The sequence below is a fragment of the Erpetoichthys calabaricus genome, chromosome 11 (genome assembly GCF_900747795.2).
Source record: "Erpetoichthys calabaricus chromosome 11, fErpCal1.3, whole genome shotgun sequence".
NCBI lineage: Eukaryota > Metazoa > Chordata > Cladistia > Polypteriformes > Polypteridae > Erpetoichthys > Erpetoichthys calabaricus.
The window spans coordinates 87934274-87957433 of NC_041404.2; the positions used below are offsets into that span (position 1 = coordinate 87934274).

Consider the following 23160-nt stretch of genomic DNA (forward strand, 5'->3'; position numbering starts at 1 on the left):
ACAACGCACAAAATGCCTACAAATAGGTGGGAACATTGACGGCTGAAAGAAAGGAAAGAAGGAAAGTGGGTGTTGTTAACTGCAAACACAGGAGAGGCTTGTTAAACTTTAGAGATAGCACATTATAGTATGTCTGGTCAATGTTTCTGACTGCTGTACTATGACAGGGAGTGGAAAAAGAAAAATTATTGTGGATAATTCCCATGTGTTCCACATTGAATGGCTGCTAAAATGAGGCAGCATCAAGGTAGTTTCATTTCAAAACATGAGATTTGGAATCTTGATAAAAAGGTATGAGAGAATTGTGTAATCAGTTATCCCTTACAAATCCTATCCATATAATATGAGAACAAAGATGTAGCAATGGCAGTTGTTAAATGTGCCATGTTACTAATCTAGAACTTGAGTCAAGCACTGTAGCGTGACACTAGCCTTAACTGAATTCCTCATTGATATACTCTACTACTGCGTAATGTGTCTTATAAAAACTATATCTCATGTCAAACATTCAGCATTTACTGATTTATTATGACATTTTAAAGATGTGCATTCAGACTTTTTTAAAGATGTTCAACTCGTTTCCCTGAGTGTAGTATTCTAAGTTGACTTAGATTTCCAAGAGCTGTCCTCTTAGGGCTGTGTGCTGTTAGAATACAGATGTATACTTGATATCATTTTTATGATGAAATGGATTAAAGTATGTATATTACATTTTACATCTATATTGCTAATTTAAATATTGTATACTGTTAATAATTAAACAAGTGGGGGCACGGTGGCACAGCAGTAGCTAAGATCCGGCGCACCATCCAAGGATTGTTCCTGCCTTGCTCTTTTTGCTTGCTAGGACTGAAGTGACACTGGATGATTGGATGGAATAATTAAACATGTGTAATGAAGATTTTTCAATGTTCCTTTTTTTTTTTGAAGAATCAGCATTCTAAGCATATAGCTGGTTTTACATTTATTACAGGCGCTTATTGTGTGGCGATTAGTTACGTGGTTGGTACATTTGACAAAGTCAGTACTGCTGCAATAAATTATTCCATCCAGCATCCCAGCAAGCATCTTGCACGAGGCAAGAACAATACCTGGACAGGGCACCAGCTCATCTCTATCGCTGTACCACTGTGCCTCACATGTTTAATATATGCTTTAACGCATTTCATCATGGAAATTGATATCAAGTACACATCTTAGTATTCTAAAATGTTCAGAGAGTTGTAATACCATGAATGTAATGTATTCTTTGTGGTGATCACTGCCTGCACGCTCCGGTCGGCATAAGAGAAAGCCCATTTAAGAAGCTTGTAGTGATTAACAACTGGGTCGGGGAACACATAGAATACAACGCATTTAATGTGCTACTTTACTTATGATGTGATTTGAGAAACTATAGTAAATTAAACATTGATTTTAAGGTGAAGTTTACAACGTTCTAATTCAATGACAAAATAAACTACAAGATTAAAATGGAAATTTCGAGATTAAAGTTGACATTTTGACTTTAATCTCGACATAGACCTTTTTTTTTTCTTCTCTGTGGCCCTTATACGCTTCCATATGACATTCATATACTCGCCTTTTCATGTCAACTTTGACATCTGACCACTTCTTTTTTATTTCTGAACCTGAACTTTTGAGTGCTGCTATATCAGTTTCCTTTTGTGGCTCATACCACTGTCTAAGCCAGCTTCACTGAGTAGGACATCCACTTTACATTTGTTGAAATTCTTCTTTTTTAAACATGTTTTTGCCATTGTCTTTTAACAAAACACTAAAGAAGGGGCTATTTATATTGATATGCATGTTCAAATATGCAAAATTCTGGTAGGAGTCAGGGTAGGGCTGTAGGTGTGTGCATGTGTGTTGAAATTCACGTTGATTTGGATTTATAAAGGGGAAGTGCTTGGAACTTTGCTTACGCACATTTTTATGCATCTGAATTTTTTTGTGTGTACACACATTTCTGTTTTTGTCTGTACACCATGTTTTAGTGTGAATTCTATGCACATCGTTATAGATGAGGCCCCACATGTCCATACCACTTCAATCTATTTTCCTATACTTTCAGCAGTATCTCTCCCACTTTTATTGTACCCCTGATCATATTTCTTATTCTATCCTTTTCTTTCTATCTCAACGTTTCTGCCATATCTACACAAAACTCATATGAGCTTTAAAACTCCATAGAGATAGTGAACAGGCATGTAACTGAACTCAAACGCCTGGACTTGTGAAGCAGAAATGCTAAGCAGTACGCCACTGCAAAATATGAACACCAAGCATCCAGAAGAAATTACAAAAACATATTGAAATTGCTGTATGTTGAAAATGTATAAAACTATGTCATCTGCAAGAGGTATCCAGTTAAAATAGTGGGTGCCTCCTGAAACAGTGGTCGGTTTAAGGCACTGGAGTATATTCCAGTATCATACTGAATTAGGAAAACTACAGTTAATCAATTTGTTCTAACAAACGTGAACAGAGCATGGCACAGTGGCAATGCTGCTGCAGCCTTGCAATAAGGAGGCTGAGGTTCCCATTCTGGTTGCACCCTGTGTAGAGTTTGCATGTTCTCCCCATGTCTGTGTGGGTTTCTTTCCACAGTTCAAGGACTTACAGATTTGGTGAATTGGCATTGTTAAATTGGCACAAGTGTGTATGTGTGTGTGTGTGTGTGTGACATGAACTGGTGCTCTGTACAGGTGTTGTTACTGCCTTGTGCCCAATAACTGGTGATATACAGTAACTCCAATTGCCCTACGCTGGATACAAAAATAGATGGATCGTTAAGAGATGTGCACTAAAACATAACAGGTAAAAAAGCCTGAATACTTCCACACAACATATAATGCCTACATTTGAGAATGATATGGTAAAAAAGATAAGAAAAGGTCAACAAAACACTGACAAAAGACAAAGACTTTAAATAAATAAAAGGGACAAATGTTTTTCACATATACATTGAAAACTTCCATTCCTCTAGGAATAAATAGAGTAAACAATGTTTGTAACATACTCATTTATAATAATAATAATTGTAACATAATAATTTACAGTAAACCATGTTTGTAACATAATGAGAAACCTCTGGTGATTAAGAAAAAAATAAATTATAAGGTTAATTTTGTAGGTGTTGCACAATTTAAAATTCATTAACAAACTGCTGAAAGAACCAAGCATCATGTGCATGAAAAGTAAGCAAAAATATTATCATGCCATCAACTCAAGAAGCGCTCTCCAAAAGTCAAAGAGGATATCTGGTAATGAATTCTTTTGAGGCAACAGGAGATGCAAATATAGATAGTGCGGTAAAGAAAGCTGCTGTGTGCTAACTGATAACATGCTAACACTGAGCTGACAGGTGACCGAACACGTTCATGGGGCAGCTTTGTGAGAGGCACACAATGGTGGGGGAAGACACGTCCAATTGCAGCTTTACATTCTTGATATTCTACAGATACAAGAACCTGTACTGACAGACAAATGGGTCATACCAGATAGCAGCCTAATGTTAGCTTAGAAAAAGGATATATATATAAAATTATATAAATAAAATTATAATTATTATAAAATCATGGCTGCTTACCAAGTATACGCTGAGTTTATAAGGCTTTGATAAATATTACTGATTTTCTGGAGAATTCCATGGACATGTACAATTATACTGTGTAAAATAAAGGTTACTTAAAATGATTTTTATGGGTGGCAATAATGCCTGAAAGTTTAAGGAACATGAGTTTGATTCCTGGCCCAAAGTAAATGTGGTCTTTGTATATTCTCCCCATATCTGAATGGATTTTCTCCACAAAAATTGGTTTTCCTACTAAATCCCAAACACCTACATGTTAGCCTATCTGGTGGCTGTAATTTTGGTGTGATTTAATGTGCGAGTATCTGTGTGCCCCTTGATACATGAGGTGATTGTTTGCATGTAAAAAAGTTGATGAATGGCTTCTTCAAATGATTGGATGGTGGTCCAGAAAACTGGCAGAAAATCGGAATGATCAACTGAGCAGTTTTTCAAAATGCATTGATAGAATTTCACAAGCAGTGGATTAAAATCACCCACAAACCATTCTGAAATTTGTCAGATCAAGAGGTAATTTATAAATATAGCGTTGTAAAAGTAGATTAACACATAGAATTATACTGGATTCTTCCCTCAAGCCTTTGAAAAAAAAAACCCAATTTGTTTAAGGGCTAATGAAAATGATTGCATGCTTTTTTATGATGGATTTTAACTATGCTTTGAATAACCAGCAAGCACAATCACCAAGTGACATAAGATAATACAAACTGTGCAGACTATTGATTAACAAATCTTTCATTTTATAAAAGACCTTTTATTGAATGTGATGTGTCACACTTTCTGCTTGATAAACATACTGCATTACTAGACGGATTGACCATTTTGGAACATGATACTCATAATTATGTCTGTCCACAACAAGGAGATAAAGTTTCATACCAGGACTGTTCACATGAGGTATAATTTCCTATCCTTCATTCTTCTCTCCATTTTCAAATTATATTATCACATTGAGAGTTACTAGCAATGGTTTTAGTGCAAAACTGTAATACTCATGAAGTGTCGATTATCATTTAAGAGGACAAGTAGTTTTAATAAGAAGCCATAGAGTAGCTTTTTATGCATATGTTTGGAATTGAGGCTTTTTTGTACATGTATATACCACTGAAATAGTTGATCAGTTAGCATCCATTCATGCTTCAAGTCATGTATAAAAATATTGGGCAGACCTGGCTGCTCATTGTGCTGGCTGTCCCAGTTGAACAGGACATCTCAGTTACTATGGGGCATGTGTGGAGGGAGCTTGAGTAATGAAGACTGCTTAACCAGTTCAAGTTCAGAAAGGAAGTGTGAAAGGTTAAGTTGATATTGATGTGAGAAAGAAAGACTACATCAGCAAAAGGAAAGAGTGAATAACTCCTTGCCTGTAATGATCCTGCACAACATAAGACAAAAGGAAAGCAGAAAAAAGCTATGGATCATTTGAATGCAAATGTTAGCTTAAGATAGGAACAGGAAATATCATCCAAAAGATGTCTGTTTAGAAGTTTAAACTAAGAGATATTGTGGTCAAGTTGTAGTTGTTAACCTCTTACTATAGCCAAAATGTGTTTTTGCAGCAAAATTAATAAAAGGAACATAAGCAGCAGTATATTGGACAGTAAAGAACAATTATGCACTAAGATGGGTCATCCTTTACCTTTTGTGGTAGAAACAGAAAACAACTAAAAGCTTGAGTAATTACTTTCCATTTCTTAGGGTTGTTTTGGCCCTGTAATAATTGTAAGGTGCATTTTCCAAGCATGGTTTAGGTCCACTGATTTCCTTGGAGTGCAAAGCAAATTTATTTCATTCTCCACTTATCATACTGAGGAGTCATGCTGGCAACATGCTGCGATACAGAGACTAGGCCACCCCATCCCAAGCAATTTCTTCTAGCTCCACCTGAGGAATTACTAGATACTCCCAGGCCAGGTTAAAGACAGAATCAGTCATCTGGATTTTCTTCCATTTTCCCATACCTTGAACACTACCTTACAAGCCGCCCAGGGGGCATCCCAAGTTCATAATTAAGAGACCTCAGTTGATTCTATGTAATGCAGAGAAGCAGCAATTCTTCTCCAAGGTCTTACCAGTATTGCTGTCCTCCATACTCTATGCAGGAACCTCACTGCAGCCATACTTGAAACGTCTGCTTGTTTTCATGGGAAATTTTGAAATTTCAAACCTTTGCACAGTGCACTTTAGTGTTCAAAATGTAGGACAATGGTTGAATGATTTTCCATGTCAAGCAATGTAGAAGTATCCAGCCATTTTGTCAGCAACTGAATAATAAACAAGGACCCACACAAAGTGGTTCTCACCTTTACTTATGTGGCTGGGCTGTACCTGCACCTTCAGAAACACCAGATACATGCAGTTTTTCTTGGTAGGGGAAAACGTGACCTACTTTTCCGCTCTGGAAATAGCGGCATTTCTTTGGTGTTCTTGTAATTTCTCAATGTTGCTTCATGCAAACCAAGAGTTAAAAAAAGGTAATTAAAAATATTTCTTTGCATCACTAGCAGCCATTTGTGTTTGTCATCCTCTTAGTTTGTCATTCTTGATTGAAGTGGCACGCTTAGCCAATACAATCTCAATAATGTAAGGGTATTGAATACATCTTTAGCATTCTGTTGCCTCAAACAAGAACTTCCAACCATGACACACTCAGACCTTTAGGAAAATGTCAAAGATTTCACATAAGGTGTATCAAAGAAAATAATTGCCAGGAAAAAAAAAAGTGATACTATATGAGTCCTGGCTTATTTTATAATTATTAATGACAAATGCAACGCAGTTTTCATTCTGCATGTAGCAGATGGGGTTGGGGATTTCCTTAGCGTTTCTCCAAATATGGAAATAGCTTTCTCTCCCATGTAAAAATGGAGAGGGCCACTGGCAAGTTAAAAGTGGTACAGCTGTATCAATATTTTAATGAATAAGATTATTTCTGCATATTTGTATAAAAGGCATTTTACTAATGAATTGATTTTCTATCCAGTACACCTGTAAATTAGAATGGTAAATCTTATGTGTGGAAAGAACAGAAGGAGATTAATAGTAACAGTTACACACTGTTATTAGGACATAAGTCTCCAAAGCAAGAAAGAGGAAAATAACCACAACATACTGTATATCATGCTTTATAGCTTGTATCTTCTTCTTCTTCTTCTTGTTCTTCTTCTTCCAGCTGCTCCCATTAGGGGCTGCCACAGCGGATCATCTTCTTCCATATCTTTCTGTCCTCTGCATCTTGCTCTGTTACACCCATCACCTACATGTCCTCTCTCACCACCTCCATAAACCTTCTCTTAGGCCTTCCTCTTTTCCTCTTACCTGGCAGCTCTATCCTTAGCATCCTTCTCCCAATATACTCAGCATCTCTCCTCTGCACATGTCCAAACCAACGCCATCTCGCCTCTCTAGCTTTGTCTCCAAACGGTCCAACTTGAGCTGACCCACTAATGTACTCATTCCTGATCTTGTCCATCCTCGTCACAACCACTGCAAATCTTTGCATTTTTAACATTGCAACCTCCAGCTCTGTTTCCTGTATAAAATGCTTTATAGCTTGTATATGAATGTAAAAACAAATTTTAAGTATGCAATCAAGATTTTTTTACTTAAATTGAAATACAACCATTGTAAAGAGGAACAAAATGGACAGACTGAGGGCAATCGCATGCAAATACAAGGCTGCTTTTTTACAAGCGTCAGAATATAAGCAGAGTCAAGCCAGGAATTACACTGGTTTTATTTGTAGTAGTTTTTTTAACTCATTAATTGTTTAATAAAGGTCCCAGGAATCTGCGCCATAGATGGAACCCTTTAATATGGCTGTTGTTATGCCCTGGTTACTGAATGGTGTTCAGTCCATGATATCATGAAGGTGACAAAGCTCACTGGGTGTTGTTTTTACTTGTTGCTTGAATGGGTTTTATTTTGTACAACATGAAATCAAAAGTGTATTGGACCGCTGATGAAATGCAACTAATTATTTTAGTTTAGGCTAATGACACTGTTCAAAAGACAACTTCAATAGTTACTAAAAGTGTGTAGGTAATATGAAAGAAACTTGAGAAACGGGTCATAAAAATTTGTGTAAAAGCAGATAGAAAAATAAATAAACCACGAGTAAAAAAATATTCTTTAGGTTGCCCAGAAATGCAGCATAGGCATACGTGACCTTCTAGGCTGCCAATGGCCATTAACTTCGTCAGACTCTTTGGCAACAATTGGATAACATTATACAACAGTATTTTCTGAGGCTCATATGGTGTTTAATTTTTCCATTAGTATATATACATTTGTATTCTTTTCAAATCTCATGGAGTTTATGAGCCATGCTAAGTTGTAACTGAATCAAGTATTGTCTTCCATAAAAATAAATGCAGGTCTATACTACCTTTTGAAAAGGAACTTTTGACATACTGTATATCATAAGAATTTACCTTATAATTGTATAAGGATTCCATTTTTGTTAGTGGTATGTGCCCAGAAATTTGACAAAGAGAAAAGGCTACTAAAGTAAAAAAAAAAGAATCATGGCCAAAGCACATTGTGTGGTTTTGTGAGATGTTAATTTTTGCATTTTCTTTTACGGTAAATTATGTATATCTTATCTTTGAATTGTGCAGTTTATTATTAGCTTTCTTTAAATATGCTGCAGTAATTTGCATCACGAGTAACCTGAATTTTTTTTTTCCATAATCCATGGACGTTTTTCACATTGAGCCATTGTGCAGCATTGGTCACTATTCGGTTCTGTTAAGTAATACACTTATTTCTTTCTCTTTCGCATGAAAACATGAAATTAAAAATTTCCCACTTTTGGGTGGAGTATTCCTTTAAATGATGTCAAAAATGGTCACCTTTACTCTCATTATTTATTGTTTTTAATTAAATGAATAAAAACAATAAATAATTACAGTAAAGGTGACCATTTTTACAAGCAAGTCCAAGCGAGCATAAATGTCATACAGACACATGGCATTTTTAATAGTCCAATAAGTGGACCACTTACAGTACTGTATATTAACCAGAAAACACATGCACTGACTGCAAAAAAAATCTCAAACTAAATAAAGAAATACAGTATAGGAAAAAAAATGAAGCAGGGCAGTACTGAGAGTTGCTCAGTTTCCATCAAATAAAGCAGCAGGAGGCGGCAGAAAAAGTTTTGTGTGAGTCATTCCAAGTCAAAGTGAAAAGCAACCTAGAGGCCTCTCTGTGGACTTGGCAGAAGGAAGCAAAAGCAGATTTCTCTTAACGGTTCCTTCCTTTCCGAGAAGTTGCCTCACTCATCTCTTTTCATTGACTTAAAAGTTCCATTAACATGCACACAAAACTCATCTGTGAAACCAACAGTACATTTTATTCATATGGGATATTCTTTGTCCTGTTCATCTTTTCTGTTCAGACTTACTTACGGGCCCTTCTGCGGGCTCATACTCTAACTTTCATACACTACTTTTGTTAGGTAAAAAGGCTGAGCAGATGAGCTGCAAGCACAGCTTTCATCACTCTCTTACCAACTCTGCAACCCACTAGTGAAGGCAGTGTTAAAAGAAAGCTGCAGACCTCCATCTGACTGCCTTGATTTATTTTTGTTTATTTTTATACTGGCTGTTAAGTCCTGATATCCAGACTTCCACAGTGTTAGACTTTTTTGTGACTTGTTGGATTTTCTGTCCTTAACCCATTTTTTGCATGCTTAGTGGCTTTGTGCAATGCTTTTATTGCTTTGCTAGTGAATGTTTAGTCCAGGACCTTCTGCCTGCCAATTCCAACTTGGAGGCACAGTGCTTATTATGTTTACTAAGAGGTTAGCAGTATATTACTAAATTAAAGTAAAAGTAAAAAAAAATGACAATAAGCAGCCTCCAAAATAAAACAGTGGTTATGGTAAAAACCCATAGTCATTGCTACTCACCAGGACTACAGCTGAGCATCTCTTGTGCATTATGTATCACACCATGTGCAGTCCAACAATTAACAATATTTAGCCAATGAAACCCTTACCATTACAAAATGCAGTGTTAGATTAAAATGTAATCACACCCATGAAATGCAATAACCTCTATGTCTGGAACATTCTCAGGGAAGGCTTAAAGATCATGAGCACAAGCATCATTGTTCTTCTTAGTAAGTACTTGAATCTGTTTGGCTAGTTTCTAAGAACTCTTTGCTTTTTTTTTAAACAGATTCACAAACATTGACTTTAGCCCAAGAAGACAGAGGTTTAGAGATTTCTTGATGCCATTTTGGGTTTATTTAGCATTTACTTTTAAGTGGAGGGATAATTTGACACTGTGCTGGGACAATGATTTTAGTGGGACAGCTGAATTAGCAACAGTTTTGTATCCATAATCAAATTGAGTTTTTTGAAGATCCTCAGAAGTACATTTTAGGCCCAACATGACTGTAATGTAATAACTGCATGGTTAGAACTACACCGTTTGTAAATTTTGCTTGGTGCCGTGCTTACCCTGAAAGTTTATTTGTTTAATACAGTATTTACATGTAAATCCTGTCACAATTAGGAGACAGTTTATGGGCTCGAATTAAGTGTGATTATCCGCCAGACCTGGGGTTGGCACTGTCAGATAACGCTTGCTCACTTTTCTCCTCTGCAGACCATCAGAAGGAAGTCCTGCTTAACAACCTCACTTCCGGTGCTCCCGGCTCTCCTGACATCACTTCCTCCTCTGACTATATATAAACACCATTTTGTCTACCGCAATTCAGTTCTGTATTGAGCTTGGCCTGAAAAGACGCTATTTTGCTTCATTTCCTCTAAAATTTTCAAGTATGCAGGGTGGCTACCCCAAATCTTTTTTGTTCTTGTGATTTCCTCACACTCCCTAGATGTCCTTTTATTTGAATTGCTTTAACAAAATTATATGTTAAAGTAAGACTTATTCCATTTGATAAACAAAACAGTGTACACTATGTCAAATCAAAAGAAACAAACTGAAAACTTTTAACACTTTTTCAAAATTGGAAAAATCTAAATCGTGAGACTTATAAAGTATTTCTACCCTTTGTAAATACAAGGCTAACATATTACCTTACCAACAGGAAATGGGTGGCTCACCTGTTCTCAATTTATTTTTGCAAAACTGTAATACTCATGAAGTGTCGATTATCATTTAAGAGGACAAGTAGTTTTAATAAGAAGCCATAGAGTAGCTTTTTATGCATATGTTTGGAATTGAGGCTTTTTTGTACATGTATATACCACTGAAATAGTTGATCAGTTAGCATCCATTCATGCTTCAAGTCATGTATAAAAATATTGGGCAGACCTGGCTGCTCATTGTGCTGATGATAAATGCCCCGCCCCTTTTGTTGAGGTCCAGCAGTCTGGAACAGATTTTCCAAAAAGCAAATGAAAACGAAGACAAAAGAGTATTTAAAAAAGCCAGGGATATGATTACAGAGAAGCACAGATTTAGGGAAGTGTGAAAGACTACCTCAAAGACATTGAACATAACTCAGAGCTCAGTGCAGTCCATCATATGAAGTGAAAAAAATGAAACTACTGGTACAGTACACTGCCTAGGTCATACAGCTCCTGTTAAAGCTTAGTCACTCTACAAGAATGGAGCTTGTCAGAGAGGCTACTGTGATGGCAATTTTTACTGTAGGTGGAGAGGATATTCACAGCTGAAAAGTCTCTAAGGCACTGCACAAAAAGGGCATCTATAGAAAAGTGGCAAAGAAGTAGCCCTGGCAGAAACCAATAAAGAATATGCAAAACATCATGTAGAAAATACTGTAAAAGATGTGACAGAAAGTCTTGTGGTCTGATGAAACTAAAGCAGAATTTTATGGCGTGAAAACTAAGCAATGTGTGTAATGTTAATATAAAACTGCATATCAGCTGGATGACACTATCCCCAATGTAAAATGTATTGGGTGGCAGCATTTTAACAGCAGGGACTTTAATCTGGTCAGGACTGTTAGGAAGATGAATTCTGTACAGCACAGAAAGGTCCTGGAAGAAAATCTGCTCTGTTCTGCCAGAAAGCTTAAACTGAGGAGGAAATTTGTCTTTCAATAGGACAATGGCACAAAGCACACTGCTGGAGCAACAGTGGAGTGTCTTAAAATGAAGACAATTGATGTCCTGATGCCCACGTCTGATTTTTAAAAAATGTTTATGTTATGTCTTCATCATTTATTACTTTTATATAATGTGCTTGGTTTTTGAATTATTGTGTTACTGGTATGTACAGTATGTTTATTCTGTTAGTTATGTTAGGCAGTGTGGCATAGTGGTTAAGGCTATGTTGTAGATTTAAACCCTGTTACTGACTCTCTGTGACCATTACAAGTCACTTCACCTCCCTTTGCTCCAAATGGAAAAAAAAATGTAACCAATTGTATCTCAAATGTTGTAAGTCGGCAAATAATAATGTTCCTTGTCTTTTATATGTTATGCCCAAAGGTAAAGTGTCATCTGATGCTGCAACTGTGGGGACTGCCCTCTGCTTATACAAAGGCCAGAAAAGTTACAGTCTATTGCTGAGGCATTAATTCGTGTTGTTCCACTGCCTCTCTTTACATACTCATTTAATTATTTCCTGTTTGGTTTATTTGTTTTTCAAATATACTCCAGCTTTTCCATGACCCTGCTCTGGGTAAGAAGATTTAGAAAATGGATGGATGGATGGATGCTCTTGTTTTTCGATTTTGGATTCCTTGTTTTCCAGATTTTGTTTTATTAGTATTGGATTGTCTTTCTTTTGTAGCTTCTTAATGATTTTGAGATTTTGGTTTGTTTTTGACTATTTTCCCTATTAAATAATTTTTCAAAATAATTATTTTGAAGGTGCAGTCCTATATCTGCCCAAATATAACAAAGGGTGCATTCTGAGATGACATTCTACTCATCCATGTTGAATTTGGATGTAGTTTGGCCCATCTTTTTAATTGTATGATTCTTGCCATTCTCCTTTAACCACTCGGTTCCACGTGCTGTTTTTGTTCACACAATCATATATCACTGGATAGTTCTTGCTTTTTGCACAATTCTTGGAAAACCCTTGGAATTGTTGTGCATGAAAGGCCCATCACAATAGCTTTTTGGGAGATACAACCAACATGCCTTGTACCTACTCTTATGACATATTAAAAGTCACTAAGGGCAATTGTTTTGCCCATTCTAACACTCAGTGAAATTGTAACCTATGCAAGATCTGCCTGATTTACACTGTACATACGGTAGCTATCATGTGACTTATGACATATTGAAATGTGAAATTTTTGTGATTGTGGTCAGGGCCGGATTTATATGAAAAGAGGCCCTAGGCTATTCCACTTATGAGGCCCTTTCACCTTCCATTTTTAAGTTTGTAAATTACATGAGAGATAATAAAATTTTGCTAACAATTTGAATGTAGGCCCCTCTTGATCTTGAGGCCCTAGGCTGAAGCCTAGTTAGCCTATAGGAAAACCCGGCCCTGATTGTGGTGGATGTACCTAAGAAAGTGATAACTCAGTGCCTATACACTTTTGCACACAGATACACACATTCACATACAAACAGACATGACATTGGTTAGTGTTGTTGCCTAACAGATACAGCATTTTGGGTATAAATTAAGCGGCTGGTGGTTGGCTCTATGGAGTTTATACATCCTCCCTATATCTAAATGTGTTTTCTTCTGGGAGCTTTGGTTTTCCTCTTACATTACCTAGACATTCAGTCTAGGGTAACTGATTCTGATTATTATTCCTCTGGTTTCCCCTGTCCCTTCAAACTGATTTTAAAATACTTTTGATTGTATAAAAGGCTCTCAATAATCTTGCTTCTCATATTTCGGAGTGTCTGTTCCCCTATATGCCTAATTATAATCTTAGATCCTCCAGCATTGGTTTGCCTGTTATTCTGAGAGCAAAGCATGAAAAGAACTGGTGAATCAGCCTTTTCTTCTTATGCACCGAAATGTGGAATGCTGAATTGATAGAGAGAGATAAGACAGGTTAATATTTTGCAAATTTTTAAAATACTTGTAAACACCCTCTTCTTTATTTGTCCTATGAATAATTTCTTTTTTTGTGCTGGTTGTAATGTGTACTGCAATATCATATAAAGAAATTTTTTGCACTAGTCTCCAGCTACTAGTTTTTTTGTTTTCTCTTTCCAGTTTCCTGTACTGGTGTCCTGCGCCACCGTCATCTGATCAGAGTACTCTGCAGCCATCTATGATTTTGGAAGAGATTTGCACTCCCACTACTGATGAGACCTGCTGTATGAAATCTTCTAGGATGGTGCATTATAACAATGAGTAGCTTTAACGGTTTAACACAGCTTTATATTAGAATGCCCAGAAGGCTCTGGGCAGTCTTTTGGCTTTATAACTTCTAGAGGTTTATTTTTTACAGCATCTGATCAGCTGGAGATTTTGCTTTCCTCCAGGCTCCTTGGCCATCTGACTAAAGCACTGAAAGACTTGAAAATTGTATAGTTAATAGTAATTTATGTTTAATCCTGTTCAGGAGTCTTCCATTTTAAAATTTGTTTACAGTCAGGTCCATGAGTATTTGGACAGTGACACAATTTTGGCTTGATACACCACCACAATGAATTTGAAATAAAGCCATCATTATGTGATAAGACTCCACAGATATGTGGATCCACAGAAACAATGGTACATGTGCAAATGTTAACATTGAATCAAAAAAGTTACTTGTTCATTTTCTCTGTTTCATGTCTGTCTTCTGGTGATTATCCACAATTAAAAATATTCTACATATTGTAATGTAAGTTGGCGGTAGCCTTGTAGTTTATAGCATGTGGGCAAATGAGCTGGCTGCTTGAAAAGGATGTAAGTATAAGCTTTTTGAAATGGTGTTTTACTGTAGATAAGAATATTCACTCTTTCTAACTTATGTTTTTCTTGCTGTCTATTACCCATTTCACCGTTTGATTTTGGGTATGTTTAAGTGTGAAAACAGCTCTAAAGAGACAAAATGGAGAGGGGAAGAGAGGGAGAGACCTTGTACTAAAGAAATTCTTCAGGTAGCAATACATAACAAAAATAACTGTTCAGAAGGTGTTTTAAAAGAAAGAACAAAGACTCATACAAGCACAGAGATTCTGATTAAAGATTGACAGAAACAAAAAAATGAATAGACATACAGAGAGACAGAAGGAAATTTAGAAAACCTTTATTTAAAACAAAAAAACAAACGCATCAATTAAATTTCAAGTCAAGAGGATATCAACAGCAATTGGTGTCCATTAGAAGATAAACCAATAAAGGCTGTGAAAGAAAAGGAAAGTGCAGAAATTAAACAGCATATGTGTTCTCAATGTAGGAGGTAAATCAAGGCACAAAAAGGTTTTTTTCCTGTTACTGGCTCAGCTGCCTTGTTGGTATCAGACCTGTCTCTTTGGGGGCTTCTTCATCAAAGAAAGTAAGCAAATATCTAGGTTGGGGTCATCAGGTTTACCCCAGACAGCTACAGTGATGGTCAGTTTTTACTCCAGCTAGTTTCTTAATTAGAAGCTATTTATTGCAGCTAAAGCAACATCCTTTTTGAGCTTTATTTTAGTTCACTCACTTGTCAAGCATTAGAACCTTTAATTGCTGGTTTTAGTTTTAAAGAACTGCCTTTGTTTCAAATTGTTTCCTATTTTTGTAACTTGCCACACAGGTGGTTATTTAAGGTAAAGACAACAGAAGTTTTGAGGTAAAGTGGTTAATGTTGCTAATCAAAATGTTGATGTTGCACGGTGAGTAGTACATGCAGATAAGAATTTCACTGTACTCTGCAAACGTGACAACCATAACTCTATAATTAACAATGAGATTCAAATGACAAAGGAACCACCAGCTCTCCAGCTAACTTGGTGCCATTTATGTTTAACATAATGCATCTGTTTTAATAAATGAGAGAGAAAATGAAAGAACAGAGAAGTACAAATCTACTCCTGCCCACAAAGCAATGGGATCATTTTCTCACAAAAGGAAAATATACAATGTGATAAATATCTGACATGGCAGAATGTCAGCAACAGAAAGCCATAAAAATAAATGCTGTTTTACTATTATTAAGCAAGAACTTGGTTTTATTTAAAAATAGCTTTGGATGAAGAGCTACAGCTGTAGTGGTCCTCCAGCACTGTGGTTTGGGACCCCTGAGTTAGAAAAACAAGTCTCTTATTTCTGGGGTGAGCTGCTTTGTTTCTGCTATTACCTCAGAGCCAAGCATACAGAAACTGCCAACTTTGAGATGGAGTAATGGAGTAGATGGATTGAGATGCTATACTTACAAAACACAGAAGGTTGAACAGGAACAGAATGTATTTTGTGACGCTAAGACAGCCTTGAACTCCCATTTTGACAGCACCTGTGTGGGAAAAATGCAAGAATTAGAATGGAAAGTTTTAAACCAGGACTTGATGGCTTCTGTGCATATAGCAAATGGTCACATCTCACAATTGGCTACTGACAAAAAAGCGGTTTAAATATAAAAACTGTGAAAAGTGCCATACAATTATTCTTCTTGTTTTATCCTGCACTAAAAGATACTGATGAAAAGATATCAGCATAACGATTCCCTTTGTTAATGGTTCAGCTCCATATTTTTCCACTGTTTTTTCTTCCTCCCATAAGGCTTGGCCTTATATTACACACCCTGCCCCTGCCGACTACTCATTGTCCATGACTCTAGAGCTTCCACTGAAAACCACAATTATTCAGGTGTTAGAATAATTGGAAACATATCCACTCAGCAGGGATTTATATTCACAATGCAAAAAAGGACCACCACAGCTGTACCACCACAGTGCACTCACACATTCATGCTGCTAAGTACATTAAAAATTCCCAGTGACTCATTTTATTTCACTCTGAGGCAGATGGAATTAGTCAACAGCTTAAATGTAAAAAAAGCCCTGAATTATCAAAAATGGCTTGCTAAAACAGTTGGGGCATTTCCCCAGAGCTTTGTGTTATAACCTCTGAGAGGCTCTTCTATATTTCCCATTTCAATCAACTGCTGAGGCCGCTACTCAGCTGCCATGTCTTTGTTATAAACAGAGACCAGCACTCAGCTCAGTATTCCAGATGTGGACTCAAACACATTTCAGTTTAGGCATAAAATCACCTGACTCAGGTGTTATATAATCATTTAGCCTTTTTAAACACATCTGCAAATAATTTTGCAGTGGACAGTGTTTTTCACAAGATGTACCTTCTAGTTCCAAAACTCACTGTATAACTCTATGTGTAGGCAGTGTGTTCAAGTGGGAAAGGCAATAGTCCTTAATCACAAAGTTACTGGATCAGTCCCCACTTCTGAAACATTAGGCTCTTTGCTACCACAGAACATAAGAACATACGACATTTGACAAATGAGAGGAGACCATTCAGTCAAGCCCATTTGTTTAGCCTATAACTAAGCTGTCCCAGTATCTCATCCAGATTCATCTTAAAAGGTTTTCAAGGTTGTTGTTCAACTCCATGTCTCTGTACTTTGTTCCAGAGTCCCACAACTATTTGCGTAAAGAAATGCTTTCTGGCTTCAGTCCTAAATGCATTTCCACTAATGTCCTCGAGTATGTGATTCACCCTTAAGCCAAAAGAATGTTGCTGGATCTATTTTATCAATGTCTTTGAGGATTTTTAATACCTGGATTAGGTCCCCACATAGTCCCCTCCACTTAAGACTAAACAGGTTTAATTCTCTGAGTCTGTCAGAGTAGGACTTGTCCTTAAGTCTTGGGATGCATTTGGTTGCTCTCCTCTGCACAGCTTCAAGTGCTGTTATGTCTTTCTGTACCGTGGTGGCCAGAACTGCACACAATACTCCAGATGCAGTCTTATATAGTTTAAGCATAATGTCCCTTGACTTAAATTCAGCAGTTTTTAAGATATAATGTAACATTTTGTCTGCCTTTTTAATTGCTTCTGTGCATTGCTTAGTCAATGAAAATGTTGCGTCAACATATACCCCTAAATCCTTTACAGAGGTTCCTTCCTATTTGACATTCCTGTATGAAAGTGAAGCACTTTGCACTTTTCTACATTAAATTATATTTTTCAGGTGTTTGCCCAGTTCTGCAGGTTGTCGAGGTCTTTTTGAATTCTTTTGCTGCCTCCTCAGTGTCTACCATCCCTCCAATTTTAGTGTCATCTGAGAATTTGACAAATTTACTAACAATACCAGAGTCAATGTCAATGTCATTAATGTAAATCAGAAAAAAATAATGGTCCAAGAACAGACCCCTGAGGATCTCCACTGATGACTTTGCTCCATGTAGAGCATTCTCTTCTTATCTGTGCTCTTTGTCTCCTACCAGTTAAACAGCTAGAGAGCCAGATTTATAGGTTACTTCTGATGTTTACATCTTCTAGTTTCATATTTAATCTTTGGTGTTGGACTGTATCAAATGCTTTTTGGAAGTCAAGGTAAATTATGCCACATACTTTGTTTTTGTTAACTATATCGGTTGCTTCTTCAAAAAAATCTACAACTTTGTTTTCAGGAACCAACTATGCAGACCCTGGGTCATTTATGATCTCTGACAGCTTTTGTGTCCCCACCACACAACAAGAACTGTAATCTTTATGCAAAATGCGTGATGTGCAAAGAAGAGTAATGCTGCGTGTTCGGGGGTTCATGGGGTACCACTCCACCTTATTGCTTCGAAGCAATCGTGACTTCACAGGGGAGATTATTGCTTTGATGCAGTGCATGGCACAGGGCATTAGGGAAGCGGATATAAGGAATAATGCAGTGCGAAGTACAGCACTCTGTCTTCATCGATAACTCTCTAAAGTCCAAGCTACTAATAGATTTGTAATGTGGCAACAGTGCTTGTTTACAACCACATCATACAGTTCATCGCCTAAGCTCCACCCACTAATAGTTCCTGGTTGAACGAAAAGTACATACCCTGGAGAAGGAGATAAAAAAACTACTAAGGAACTACAAATGGCCCAAGTTCCTTTGGAGAGAATCTCACAAAAGTTATTGAGTTTCTTAAAAGAAAAAAAAAACTTCCTGTGATGGGAAAGCATCTATTATGTGATCCTAAACATGTCACAGAACCTGCCTGTGCTCATACTTTAAAAAATATCTAAACACTTATAACATATCCTTTCTTTTAAGTCAGCTTGGATAAAGAAGTTGGCCTTGTCAAGCAAATACAATAATAAAACGTAAAAAAATCTTGTATGTAAAACTTTACATTTATTTATATTAATTTTGCACACATCAACCTGTGGTCCTTTCAGTAGCTTCTACAGTCGGCCAGTTATTGTCTTATGATACTTTAATCTTAAGGCAGGAGCATCATACTAGCACTTAAGATAATGTCCTGTTGCTATAATGTTAAGCGAGTTGTATCTTATGCTTAATTACTGAGCAAAAGGCTTATCATGACAACCTTGATATAACATACAGGGAACTAGTGCAGAATATTATGGGGTGTAACAAAATGACCTTTTTTGCTGTCACTTTGATGGAAACACTGCAGATGAATAAATGACCCAGTAGACCATAACTACTGACAGAAGACCAAAGATATGGGAGCGTAATATAAAATTGTGAAAAACAACAGAAAGCAAGCCACATATTGTAACTAGCTGTCTGGTTGGTTTTAGCCACAGATGTATCCTGGATATCGTTACTCCTTAGATCAAACTGCTTAAGTGAAGTCAAACTGCTTCCTTTGTTCTGCTTCTGGCCAGAAAATTCATCATGTGGCATCAGCACAGCTGGCTTCAAGCTTGTTGTTCTAAGTTACCTGCTCAATAAACATTCCTACATTTAACTAGAAACTGCCTGAGGAATACACAGAAGAGTGGTTAATAACTACTGTGAGCGCTCCCCGCATGTCTAAACCTGAATACTGACTGGATCTGGGTATAGTGATTATGCCGAATTTAGAATACCGGCTAACCCAGTTAATTTAATGGCATCTACAAGTTTAAATCACACTTTAGTAAGATTTTGTCTAAATTATTGTGGGTGCCCTGGAGGAAGGACAGGCATTCTAGCTGGGATAAAAGAAGGCTTCATACTCAGCTAGGAGGCCATAATTGAAGGACACTGGAATGGAAAGTGGACTCGCCAGGAGCAGGTCATTCTCCCAGGATGTAGTGTTCCTCAGGGCTAAACCCAATTAGGACACCCGCAGGGTTGCATGGGAAATGGAGTCCGTGAAATGGAGTCCGTATACTCAACCTTGTCAGGGTCTTTGGGTTCTGTCAGAGGGCACTGTTGGGGGAGGACTGCCCTGGTTTCCACATGACCGTGCTCCGGATTACTGGGATAAGAGACTGGAAGCAATCCCTGGGTCGAGCTTAAAAGAAACCCTGCTGCCTTATTTGGGTTGAGTCAGAGTTGGGGGGCAGTGGGCTACACTCTTGGAGGAGAGGAGAAAGAACTTAAAAGGCTGTATATTAGTTGTAAGTACAATTGTATTGAGCTGTCTGGATTAAAAATCCTTACATTTGCAGTTGGAGTTGTGTTGGGTTGTGTGTGTCTGGGGTTTGGGGGCTTAGTGGCACCCCCTACTATTCACACTATTTACATAAATTAAGAACAGGAATGAACCAAACACTGACGAAGAAAGATTCTCACACAATAACCCTTTGCCCTCTGTATTTACAGCAAGCTTGTACCCCCTATATTGAATTTGTAATGCATGTAGGTTGATGATTAGTCCAAAATAGAGTACTGTGTGAAAAGCTTTTTAAAACTTAAGTGTAGCTAATATCATGCAGCTAATCTACTACTGATTTCTTTGCTTCTGCATATTAGTAAAAACTTTAGATTTAGGTTCAACTTTGGATACTTACGACTACATTATTTTGCTACATGAGTGTGAAGTTTTAGATATCTTATATAATCCTTATTTGGCAACTTTGAACTGATCAAATTGTCTTCCAAAAGACAAACATGTGCATGTATTGAACACATGCCACAATAGCTGTCACAGACAAGTAATAGAATACTGTAATTAAAAAATGTTTGTTCTCTCTTGCCCTACGTGAACCTTCAGCGCATTTCTTCTGTATTTGCGTGTGTGTGAATGCCTATTGAGCATGTTCCTGTAAAGCCTACATCTCATACTCTTTCATTATTTGCAATGTACTTTTCTTGCCTCCTGTTTTATATTTGCTGTCTTTGAAGGCAACTCTCTCTGTGTGGCTCATTTGCTTTTACTCCTTCACGTGCATCTCATACTCACACTTCCTTTTTCATTGTGTCACCAAACCCAAACTGACCAATCACACCAAAGCCAGACTGACCAATCAGATTGTTTAGGAGGACTGGACACATAGGACCTTAGTGTTTTATTAGACAGTATATTCATAAGAGGAATCAAATAAAAACACTTTTCACAAATGGTTTTGCACCTACCAACACCAGTCCAGGTATGTTCAGAACCTATGCTAAGGTGCACTGAATCTGTACAGGTATTTCTTGGTGGCACAGTTTCTATAAATACAATTATATATAAAGACAATTTACATTGATGTTGCGTATATTGTCATCTCTTGCATTTATCTAGGTTTTTTTAATTACCATAACCCATGTATTTGTTTTCCCAAGCAGCTATATTTCAACACAGAGATATTACTACAATCTTATACTTAAAGTGTGTAATACTGTTCACATATTGTTTAATACTTTTAGATTTTAAGTAAATAATGTTTAAACTATTGCCATTTCCAATATTTCCTTACTGATAAACTGAAATTTCAATATAACTACATTTTATCTTGTTATCAGGTGTTTATTTCTGAATGTATTCATTAATATTATTACATAATTTACTATTAAACCTGGGCCCGTCTCTGCTCCCCTTCTCATTACAGTAAAATAGTCTTCATGAACATTTTCAATGATCTGTAATCTCCAACATTTACTCCTTTGCCAAATAAAACAAAAGTGGACTGTTTCAATGACTTTTAGCCCTGTTGTACTCACTTCCATTGTGATGTGATCATTTTTGAAAGACCATTGCTAGGAAAAATTGAACAGAATATTTCAAATTGTTTGTACCAACTCCAGTTTTCATATTTCCTCAACTGGTCCACAGAGAATTCCGTATCTGTTAATCTTCATGTCATCCTGGGATGTAATAATACAGGCTGGCTCTATGTTGCCAATTGCATACGTTATTGGGTAAGTTATCTGTATTAACAGGTTCAAGAGGTTCCCAGGATGCAACCAGTAGTGAGACGCCAACCCACACCATCACATAGGACATAAGGATAATAAAAACTGTTCTGCATGAACTGCTCTGCATGAGTACACTTTCTAGACTACAGCTCAGTATTTAACACAGGTATACCATGAAACTGCTGGACATGGCACTTAGTACAACCGTTGGCATGGCACTTAGTACAACCGTTGGTAATTGGGGTTTGCAGACTGGTAGCATCGCTTCCTCTGATGGGTTTGTGGTCTGTGATGTGCTTCCTGAAATCTATGACAAGTACCTTGGGAGAGATTATTGTCATGGCACCACTATATCAGAAGCCATATCTCCTCTCTGTACGCTATCTTATCATTTTTGCTGATCAAGTGGCTTCATCTGGAGATTTAGTGATGAAGTTGGAGCTAGTTCTGGCTAGACTGCAATAGGCAAATAAGGAGTACAGGAACAAGCCTGGCACACTATACTATAAGGTGCATGTGTTGAAGATACATTCAGTTTGCAAATAATGGCATCTTCCAATTAGGAAGTCAAAAATCCAATTGCTGAGGGCTGCACTAGGTGTCATGTCCATATCCAGACCCAAAGGAAATCTCTTCAATGTGTGCAGGGTAGGAAGCACATCAAACAAGGCTATGTGTTGGGAGGTGCAAATGTGAAAATCAATCCCTCTAGTAATTAAGTCCATTACTATAACAGCATTCAATTTCTCTAAAATTTAGTTTACAGACACATTGGGATACCATAGTTCTGCTTATTACTACAGATATAAAAGAATCATTACCCAGTTTCTTGTGAAGCTGGTATCTGGTCATAACCATCGTTAAAGGTAATGCACCTCAATTATCCAACATTTACCCCAACTAGAGTTTTTTCATGCATAATGGCTTTGTCTTTAAAATGTTCTGAGTTTGAACTTTATTTCATTTTTAAGAATTTAATAATAATAGACCAAGTACAGTGAAAAAAAAATATGTGAGCCTCTTAGAATAGATTTTTTTTAATGGGGCAGAACACCAGACAGACACGTTGTTATCTCACTGACTCCAATTACCTTCTTTCAAATTAGTTGCTGTTGTTGGGGCTTATGCAATATTTCCATCCTTGGACTTTCATATTTAAACAATATATTTAGTAAAGGTGGGAGAATGAACAATTTGTTTAATCAGACCGTCTTTATCTATTAGTGATGAAGATTCAGCCACATATTTGGAACAAGTCATTCAGCAACCCACAAAACTCCAATTATCATCCTCTGTTAATACTTGCATTACTTTGGGTCACAGATTTAGGAAATACGGTGCATGTTTTCTACTATGAATTAAAATATCCTAACATTTTCAGCATGGTCTGAAATGACATTACTTTATAAAGTGAATAACTTCCTCATAAA

At 37.0% G+C, this 23160-nt stretch overlaps 1 protein-coding gene across 3 annotated transcripts in view; it reads right to left on the reverse strand.

The window, feature by feature from the left end:
- The window catches only part of LOC114660696 (CD82 antigen-like), a 79586-nt gene that overhangs the window by 21427 nt on the left and 34999 nt on the right, over positions 1-23160 (reverse strand). For all 3 annotated transcript variants that reach the window (XM_051933890.1, XM_051933891.1, XM_051933889.1), the window contains exon 2: positions 15864-15940. In XM_051933890.1, the coding sequence (XP_051789850.1) occupies positions 15864-15929 (66 nt within the window). In that variant the 5' untranslated portion in view covers positions 15930-15940. The remainder of the gene's footprint in view (positions 1-15863; positions 15941-23160) is intronic.